This window comes from Malurus melanocephalus, unplaced genomic scaffold (assembly GCF_030028575.1).
Source record: "Malurus melanocephalus ecotype Western Australia unplaced genomic scaffold, MMel_1.1 scaffold_336, whole genome shotgun sequence".
Lineage (NCBI taxonomy): Eukaryota > Metazoa > Chordata > Aves > Passeriformes > Maluridae > Malurus > Malurus melanocephalus.
The window spans coordinates 781,805-792,229 of record NW_026623568.1 but is presented as its reverse complement, the minus strand read 5'-3'; the positions used below and the strand labels follow the sequence as shown (position 1 = coordinate 792,229).

General features: G+C 40.2%; 1 protein-coding gene across 2 annotated transcripts in view; it reads right to left on the bottom strand.

Annotated features, from left to right (window-relative positions):
- Nucleotides 1-1,762: 1,762 nt before the first annotated feature.
- The window catches only part of SERTM1 (serine rich and transmembrane domain containing 1), an 11,920-nt gene continuing 3,257 nt past the window's right edge, over nt 1,763-10,425 (bottom strand). For both annotated transcript variants that reach the window (XM_057377987.1, XM_057377988.1), the window contains exons 2-3: nt 6,650-6,751; nt 1,763-2,395 (exon numbers count right to left, since the gene is read on the bottom strand). In XM_057377987.1, the coding sequence (XP_057233970.1) occupies nt 1,887-2,210 (324 nt within the window). In that variant the 5' untranslated portion in view covers nt 2,211-2,395; nt 6,650-6,751 and the 3' untranslated portion in view covers nt 1,763-1,886. The remainder of the gene's footprint in view (nt 2,396-6,649; nt 6,752-10,425) is intronic.

The window sequence follows — 10,425 nt, the reverse complement described above, 5'->3', positions numbered from 1 at the left end:
TTAAAAGGATGACTCAGCCATCAAGGTATCCCAGCAACAAATGGGAAAGAAAAAATTCCCAAAGAAAAGGAACAAAAGGAGAAGAATTTTAACCCACGACAAAACACCAACTCCAGCATCATCTGTGTTGTTTGGTAACAGAAGCTGTGTTTCTAAGGTTTATATTTATACCAGGMTTTCCAAATTTGTATTGTAAAGCCTGTGGGGTTAATGGCAGAGTCGATCTTGTTCAGGAACACAYTGACAGCTCAGCGAGAGGTATAAATGTGTTTGGGAAGTCTTCCCTAACCCCTTGGCCTGCTGGGGAGTAGCACCAGGTGAGGGGAGGGCAGCTGCTCCTGCTGCGACCATCTCATCTCTCAGAGTYGCGTGGCTTGAATGGCAGGATGGAGCTGTGCTCACACTGTGTGGTAAGGACAACAAGGAACTACACCACAGTCTGAGGCTGCAGTCCTAGCAGGTCACTTTTGGTACTTCAAATCCCTGCTTTGAATATTTGACTTAATTTAAAGCCCAGCTGACCACAGGATCCCATTCACAAAGCTGCTCATTCCTTTACTGCAGAAACTGAGTAATGTGTTACATTTTGCGTGGGCGAAACCATAACTCAGACAATGGCATGGCAAAAATGAGTGAAATTGTGAAACATCATCCATTTCTCCTCTGTTTCTGCCTTTTCCTTATGCTGATGGGCAGGAAAAAGGGGCAGAGCTGCTGCCATTTTCCTGCCCATCTCTTCCTACCCTCTGCAGGTACACCTAGCTCTTCCTGCAGGTCAGAGCACAGGTCTGCCTGGCCATTGTGCCTGTGTTCGCCCCTCCACCCTACTATGCATTTCTGAAATCACAGGACAAAGCCTGGCCCAGAAAGTCCTCACCAGCACAAGCAATTTCTGTCCCTGCTGGCCCTTCTCACGTGAGTACAAACATCATGTACCTAGGGGAAAGTTTAGGAGGAATTCACTTGCTGCTTGTGTTTGTTGAAGGTCTTTTGCAAGGTCTTTGCAAGGTCTTTGCAGGTCTTTTGCAAGCTACCACTGGCTTGTCCCTGTATCCAGCAAGAAGAAGCTGCAGTATCAGTGAAGAATGCAAAGGAGTTGCGTGGTATTTATGAATCAGCAGCCCCCTGGAGGAACAAGTCATTAGGCAAATGAGATAAAGAGATGCAATGGGCTCCAAAAATGCCTCCACAATTCAACAGTAAGCATTGYTATTGTAGTTGCTTTACTAAGTTAACCAGAGAGACTCAAAAACTGAAATACAGACTTTATACAGTACTAGTTGGGAGTACAGATAAACAAAACAAACATTCTTCAAGAATTAGTTGTGGTTTATTWATTACTTGTTTTTTAAAATATCAATAAATACTGAAAAATATGTGAAAATTAAAAAGAGAAAAAGATAAACAATACCAACAACTTTAAATTGTCCCAATATTTATAATTTAAGTAGATTTTTTAATACTTTAGCAATAGGTATTTCATTCAGAAGTCAATACATCATTAAAAAAGGAAAAGAAAGTAATCAGCATATTGCTGACRTAAGACCAGGGAAGGGGTCACAACTAGAGCACAAAAATGACACTTTCAGTTAGAACTGTATTACAATTTTTCAGGAATACTCTTGATGAACACCSTATATGTATGAGAAAGAGACAGCACCACTATTACAGGCAAGAAATGATGATCAGTTGTCATTATCCATTTTCCAAAAATAAAATTAGTTAAAGGGGAAAKGGAGAMTAAAAAAGGAAAGGRGRAAAAAATAAGGAAACTTTTMAAAGCACCTCTTGATAATTAGTCTTCTGAGGCAAATGTTACGCGCACTACCTCCCCAAGAAACTAGACAAAGCTCTYCCATTCCCCRTGTATTTCCTTCCATTTATTTTCATGAAGAAAGGTTTGAGAGAGCAGAGTGCTGGGAAGAAATGCTGCAAACCTCTAAATTAGTAARCGAACTTCCAGCATCACTGTTGTATTCTGGGTAGGAGGAACTGGAAGAAATTATGTTCTTCAGCCTCTGAAGTGCAATGATCAATAGCAAAAGGAGGAAAGCTAAGAGACTGAGGAATATAGAAACATATACATAGATGTTGGATAGACGGACGGGCGATGAACCCACTGAAGTTGAAAGGGATGTGGGATACAGCTCCAGAAAAGTTCCATTTTCCATGTTTCCAACAAATCCAGATGAAGGGTCGCGTTCTGACATTACTGGGTTTGCGTTTTAAAAATCACAACAGATCTTGTATTCAAAGGCAGTTTTAGTAGCATAAAGGGGGTTTATTTTAAGCRAACATTTTTCCATCACAATAGTGAGATGACAAATCAGCCGGGTGAACAAATTTATCCTTTACTGCTCAAGCCCAGGACAATTTAAGATTATATAGTCCAGAACTGCAAGGGAAAAAAAAAAAAAGCAAGATTAACTTACTAGCAGATAATGTGCACCTGATATAAGTTAGACCTTAAGAGTTAGATTTCTTAGCACAAAGCTGCAATTCTTATAATATTAGCTAGCAATTATCTGTATATCTCAATTTTCCAAAATGCAGGGATTAGAAGAAATCCTGCTGAATCCTAATGTATTAAAATTGACCCTTCCCAACCATTGTGAACTGCAGGATAGCACAATCAAAAACATACTTTATATGAGACAGAGATATTGGAATCCAAATTTATCTTGTGAAAAAATCTAGTCAGGGAATGAAACAGCCCCTCAAGACTTCAGCACCTCAACCTGGACAAACAAAAGCACTCAGTATCACAGTTGATGATGAWTCCATTAGCCACTCACTCCACAGTGTCTTGCCTAGAGGTACCCAGAAAACTTGCCAGACCTGCTTTCTTACTGTATCTTTAAAAAATATTTTGAATGGTTTCAAATATCAAAACACACCTCACTAATTCTGCCATGGGGATCTCAATGGCCGGCATGTTTCAGGGAAGTGATGAAGCTTCTGACACCTACAAACAAAATCCCAAGGATTGGGCAGCACGAGAGGACTATCTAAGGGCTATGGACTAAAGGTTAGATTCCAAATGTTGTTTTATTGTTTATTTATTGTGTTTGTTGCTCTATAGTGGAGCTTTTGGTAGTCATAATCAAGCATCCCAATGGCCTGAAAAGATATCCAGGAGAACAAAACTGCATCTGCAAATAGCAGATAAAAATATTCCTACCTCTGTGGTATATAAGTCATAGTCATGCATAAAATATATTAAACTAAAACCATTTTATAACCCTAATAGTATTTAGTCCCACAGGAAACAGTATTTATTGTACCTTGTGAAATAAGTCACAACAGACTGAACAAAGAGAGATCCTTACAAGATTATACTCCTTTTGAACTGTCTTTAATTTAGTGATATGAAATTAAYTAATGAAACAATATGTGCTCATTTCATGTTCTGGAAGTAGTTAAGTGTGTTATAGCTAATTTATCTGTTTTAAAAGATAGGCTTTGATATAGCAGATGATTATTCTTAATTACTTGTCATAATGAAAATCAGATCCATTATTAACTGAATTGCTCTGTAATAACTGAAGGAATTAATTCACATGATTTTTTAACATGGCAGAAGTTGAAAGCCTTAAAATTTTTCACAAATTTGAAATCTACTACATTCTACTTTTACCATTAGCACTTTTGACCCTCAAACTACAAGGAAAACTTTGGCACTTTTTGGGACTTTTTTTGAAGTTGGTGGAAAATGTATAGTATTAAACAGGACTAATCAGAACCTCAGTTAAGCAGAGATGGAAGTGTTTTGCTAAATTAGAGCTTTTTTAGGTCTTACAGTGTCACGCTGGCTATTTTTTAAATGAGTATTTTGTAGTGAGATCAGAGACACTGTAAACTCTGATTCCAAATGAAGCCACAAGTAGTTTTATTCAGTGCACCACAGCTACCACTTTGGCTCTGGTTCCTGCTTCTGCTGGGAGATGAAGGTAAGAGGTCAAGTGCCATGAATTGTTTGTTTCTCTCACCCTGATCTTCCCAAAGGAAGGATCCTCCCAAAGAGTCAGATGTCAGCTTCACTTTTTTGTTAAGTAATTGTTTTGGTTTTTTTTTTTTCCTGAAAACTAAATGCAACAACATCGTAACATTTAGCCCAAACCTAGTCACAAAAAATGATTGGGAATTTTGCCACTGACTGCCAAGTACAATGGTAAAGCTGGTAAACTGCAATAAACCTGCTGTCTTTCCAAAAGCCATAAACTGATCAAGGTAATTACCTATGGAGGCAAAGTTTCCACATTCTGTAGTGGTSTCTGCCTTTCCCTCATCTGCTGTTGGAAAGCTGAGTTGGTTTAAGGCAAAGAAGGAATTGAAAGTGTTGTTCCTGAATGGCTGCAGATAGAGAGGAGCTCAGACTGTCTGACAGAAGAAGGCTTTCAACTAACCATGCCTGAAAACTCCTGGGACAGATAAACTGGGACCTGTCTGCTGCAGGACTCAGATTTTGTAGAGTGGCTGGATCTGGATTACTTCGTCAGAGGCACCTGTGCAGTGCCAGGACAGGATTGTGTGATTTGAGGAGGATTTCTGAGTCATGGAGTGCAGCCTTACTGCAGAAAGCCCCAGGTGATGCTCTGCCTGGCTGACAATGGCTGGGTTTTCCTGCTGCTGTTGCTCCATTGTTGCACAGCCTTTGCTGATGCACAAACTGCCTTGGAGATTCACCAAATTCACTGTTCCACACAGACTCTGCCTCCACACGCTGCTGGTTTTAGATGTAAAAGAGAGCAGAACCTTATTCTGCTACTCTGGTCCTCAAATATGAGGGTTGGCACAAWAAGGAAAGGCTCTCCAAGACACATGGTGTAATTTATAGATTCTGGCCACTTCAAACAGAGTCACTATTTCAGCATATTCTTCCAGCTGTGCATTGTTTCTCCATTCATGTTCTTGGTATAAATCCCCTTTCTCACATGAGGATAACCACTCTTATTCTAAGGGYAAGCCAATCTGGCAGGCTCACTTCGAGTTTTTTATATTTCCTTTTATCCTGTGGTAAGTGGGAGATAGGCAAGGTGGCATTCACCAGAAGGTCAAACTGGGCAGGTGAAGGATCAGGCAAGACATTGCTGTGTAAGGGGCCATCCCCAGGCACCAGGCAGTACCATGGGGAGCCATGCCAAAGCTATCCCCTGTTTGYATATCTGATGGTACCTGCCAGAAAATCCATTTGTAAGAAAATGCAAATGTGGTCAGGAGCAGAGGCCTCACAATTAGCATATGCCCTGAGTGCCAAATTATATGTAACATATATAATTTAATCTTTAGCATCACTGAGACAGTAGCCATTTCCCAGTTCACAGACTAAAGTGAATATTAAATGAGACTGCAACACTCTCCAGGATGGCATGGAGAGATTTTTCACAGTCCCGATGTTGTAAATACTTTACTGTGGACATTGTATTTCTCCACACATCTTGATGCAACATCTCTACTTCTCCATGCTCAGTCAGATATCTTTTAATGGAGCATACTCACACCAATGAAACCCTAAAAATTGAGRAATGGGAAGCAAAGATAAGTCTGGYAGYCTCAATTTCTTGAGAGTTTATCAGCCACAGAAAAACACTTCGTTTTCTTGGTTCTTCCTATAGTTTTGTGACTACAAGCTGAGAAATACCTCAGCTCTTTTCAGAGGCTTCAAAATGTTTAATCAGAGAGATAAATTTGATGTCAAAGAAAATCAGAGTTTTTATACTACATAAACTGACATATTTTTTACAATCTCCTATGAACTGTTTCTTCTTCCTTCCTGTATTACCAATATTGCCCTTTCAGCAAGTATGTAACACAAAGCATTTAATGCCAATAAAAATATATTTGCATGCTTGTACTAAAGGACTGAGTGAGTCTTATGTACCAGGAACATTTCAGCCTTGAAAGCCAGTATGCCCTAGCCTGGGAAAAYGTGGCATTTTAACATGCAACTAAATAAGACAGTAGCTCTAGACAGAACAAAAAGATGTAAGCAACATTTTATTCCAGTGAAAAGGTAGGTTGGAAAGGCAAAAATTAATTATAGCTTGGAGTTTACCAAGAATATGATCCTTAATACTTCTTCTTCTTAGACACACGCCTTTGGCAATTAAAAGATCACAAGTAAGTAGGTTGCTTCTTTTTTTCATTATGGATGGACCCTCTAAAAGCAGAGAATCCCTTTTCCATTCTGCCTGGGAAACAGGATCMATTTCCAACTGACTCAATAAAATAGATCTCAGAAGGAAAAGAAAAACTATTTCCTGCCACAAGCAAAGTTTTCCTTTTAATTTATGATCTAATTTCATTTTTTAATGATTTAATATGATTTAAATTTATGTCTTTGAAAATCTAAGAAGATAAGTGCCCAGATGGCTTGGTGGCAGGTTAAAATCAAGTTATATTTTTTGGAGGAGCTTTTGTGGGGCTGGAAAAAGGAAACTCTTACCGCCATAAGGATACTTAGATTAAATCAGATAGGTCCCAATGATTCTCTAATTTACATTTTCCATGGATATGTGGGTTATAGAGTCATTTATAGAAATGTAAATCAAAGGCATCATGACCTGGGATCAGACCCAGAACCTGTGAGATGAATCTGGTCTTTAAATATAAAAGAAAAATGAGCAAGGAGAAAGAACAAAATACTTACAAGCAGGAAGAAGTTATGGAGATAGAAGCTGAATGTCCAATGCACAGGATGTGATTGATGATCCCTCCCAAATCTAAAGGAGCTGCATACTGAGAAAAATCCCTATAAAAAAAAAGCAAATAAAAGCTGAGGAGTTTAGTAATAACTACAATAATAATAAAATAAAGAAAGGGCAAGTGCTGAATTTTGACTGCTCTTACTGCCAGAAATTTCAGAACAAAACCAAACCAACCAGAATCCTGGCTTGTGTTTTGCTCCTGCTAGCAACATTCTTCTGCTGCCCAGATACAGCACTGCATGTGCAGTATCAAAACCACAATCCTGAACTCTGCTTTACAGACAGGCTTTCATGACACCTTTTTCCTCTTCTGCAATGTGCTCCAGGATCAAGACAAACATCTGTCCTCTGGCAYGTTTTTTAAGCACAAGAACACTCTATCTGCTCTCCAAATCATTTCACATTATACCCTGAAGACTCAAGGTCTGAAGACCTGCCAGGAATCAGATCTTTTGGATTACACACTATCGTTTATTCATTCTCTTTATTTCAGGCTATCTGCAGTTTAGGTTTTCATGTACCTGAAATATCCAAGCCRGATATGTTATGCACACAAAAACAGAGAGGATAATTTTGTGTGCAACATGCATTCAATAATTAAAATTAAAACATAGCCCCTGAATTGTTTTTAATAAAGCAAATTACATTTCTTGTATATGAAGAAGCACTCCCAGATGATGCAGATTAAAGCAAAAGAGGCRCCACTTTCAAAAAGATCATCCCTTCTTGGAGGGAAAAGACACTTTCACAATCACTGTACATCTTAGAGGTCTGCCCCTTCAGCACATTTAGTTTGACTGTGTTAGAGAAGCAGATCTCTGAKGATGGATGTTAATTGTTGTGCTGCTTTCATCCTTTCAATCACTTATGGTTTAAGCCTCTCCAAATTCAATTAAAAAAATTATCTAGTGCAGCTGTTAAAAGACAGCATTGTTGAAATCCAAATGTTTTGATAACACTGAYGATACTAATGTTCCACTCACAGAGAGTCAGGCAGCTGCTTGACCTTCTCTGTACAGGAGAGGCTGCAGGTGAACCCCAAGGTCAGCTGTCCCAGAGATGGCCCCAGCACACGCTCTGGATGTGAGGGCATGCACCCTGTCACCTTGTCCAGAGCTGCTTCTGAGGCTGAGGCAGGTGTGGCACAGGCTGGAGACGGGGTGCAGCAGCCCCTGTGTACTTYTTCTCTGGCAAATATGTCTCACATTGCCAAGAGTTCTACCCTATGCCCCTCAATTTTGTCTGCTGGTAGCACAGACGCTTTCCCTCCCCTTTACTTCTTTCCTGGGAGAAAGAGGCATAAAGAAAGATGTCTGCAACAGGGCTGTACCTTCAACCAAGAGAAATATAAATGATTTTGCTCTTTTGTCTTGGCAAAGTCTTTGTTAATTCATCTCTCCCCACGTACATTGTCCATTTAGCCCTCCACTCCATACAACAGTGACACAATCCCCAGCAGAGCAAGGGGAACAGAGCGTCCCAAATCCTCAGCTGATTAAACACGCAGTAAAAAAAACATAAGACATCCTCGAGACTTCCTAAACGCAAACATTCAAATTCAAATGGCAAGTGTACACAGTGAGAGGGGGAGGGCTGAGGTGTTAATCATCTTTGAAGAGCAGAGAGATACTTGGACCGGAACATCAACAAGCTTAGCTTCAGAAGATCCCTTGGCATGCAYAGCTGTATCCCACAGTCCTTCAACCTCTTGCACCACTCTAAAGCCCTTCACAGCCATTTTCACTGTTTCAGCTGCAGCAGTAGCTCACAGAAGGATTTGGCCGGAACAGTGTATTCATTCTCAATGCCAATAAGATATGCAAGGAGCAGGGATCTATCTGTTCCCTGTATCTCCCAGGATATGGAGAGGGGTAAGGAGTCTCACTGCATTACATCTGGAACCTCTAATGGGGAAATGGGGCCCTCCTGGTCCTGCCTCCACACCATCAATTTCAATCTCAACACAAGGACACACAGTCACCAAGGAAATCAGTCTCCTTCCTGGGCTGGTTTGTTAAAAATATTTATTTCCCTTTTTATTTTTTAATTTCCTGTGAAAAATTACAGGTTGCTGAAAAAGATCCACCAAAAACTCAACAGCCTACTCATTGTTAACCATAGTAATAGGTTGTATTTGATTTCCTTATTGCCCCTCACACACCCTAAATAACTTTTCTTGCCACTCTCAGCCAAATTCAACCCAGACAGAAACCTCAAACTGATCTGAGCTCCTAAAGTTTAATGACAGTGGRTGATCAGGCAGAGAAGACATGAAGGCTCACACAGCCATTTGGTTGCCCATAATAAATTTAAATCTTGGTAATTGACTTTTACAGTCAAAAACAGCCACTAAGGTGTCACTGTCAAAGTAACAGACCCCAGATACCCGGTGAAAAGGAGGTTCCAGGGCAAGGATAGCCAGGGAAGAGGAGAAACCAGCAGGTATCAGGCATCCTTAATTTCTGGATTTTGTGTACTGACTTCTTGTTGATTTCATGCAMCATCAGATTTGGAAGTTTTGTTTGGACAGTAAATGTAGTGTAATGTGAAATAACTGCTTAATGAGAAATAAAAATTCCATTAATTTAATAATGAATTACTTTTCCTCAGTGGAACAAGTAAATGAAAGTATTTCAGCCGCTCCTGCCTTGTTGCCTCCTTTCCTGATTGAGTCTTCCCATCCCTGCTACCCCTTCTTTCTGAGGCTGCAAATGGCTGTGTGTAGCACCCCACTGACACTCCAGATAAGCCTCTGGGGAGATGCCATCCAGCACGTGTGTGTGGCATAGGGTGATTTGTACTTAACMGCAGAACAAACAAACAATTGAGCTTTGCTGCCTCACTCCTGACTCTTCACATGGCTCCTGATGAACACCATTTTTCAGATGGTGAACACCATTGAACAGCACAGGGGAGGGCTGTGTGCTGTGTTYGCCCTTCCTGAAGCCACCACAATTCTCATGGGGCAGTGCTTCAGCTCCTGCACATCGTTTACTCAGACACAAACCTACCAGATAAAATACCAAGCCCCAGAGCAAGCAATTCTTGTTATCAGCGCTTGCTTTCACTTTCCATCATACTAAACCTAAAAAACTTAAACCCTCAGGTTCAGCTCCAGGTTGAGGGGAAAAACCCCTCAAAAATATCAGACATAGTCCCCTTCATCTACAAGGAGAGCAGTTTTAGGACAAAGCATGGCTAAATCTGGACCTGAATGGATTTAAGGGGTCCACTGTCTCTCCCAGTGCTGCAGCACAGCATCCTGCCTGACGTTGATGCCACGGCTGTATCTCCCACGCTCCATGTGGGCACATCTACTCCCATCTCGAGACACCTCTGGGCACACTTCAACAAGGAGCTCTGCTGAACACTCAGTGCCCTTTCACTTTGCTACTCAGTGGGGTTATTGGTCCTTAACTAACAAAACCATGACTCAGGAAGTAGAGTCCTGAATAACATGAAAACACTTTTCTATTGCAAAAATTCAGCTAATACACTCATTTCAATATATTTTATAAAAACAACAGGTATAAATCATGCATTTTATAAATCCATATCACACCCAAAAATGTCAAGCAGATTTAGTTTTAAACTTCTYAGGAATCTTGTCACAATATAAAGCTAGGACATAATTTTATACACTTGGTTCAACAGAAACAGAAATTTCTGTTAATGCATAATTTTGTTTCAGATTTCTTTTCTCTCCACAAAAAAAAAA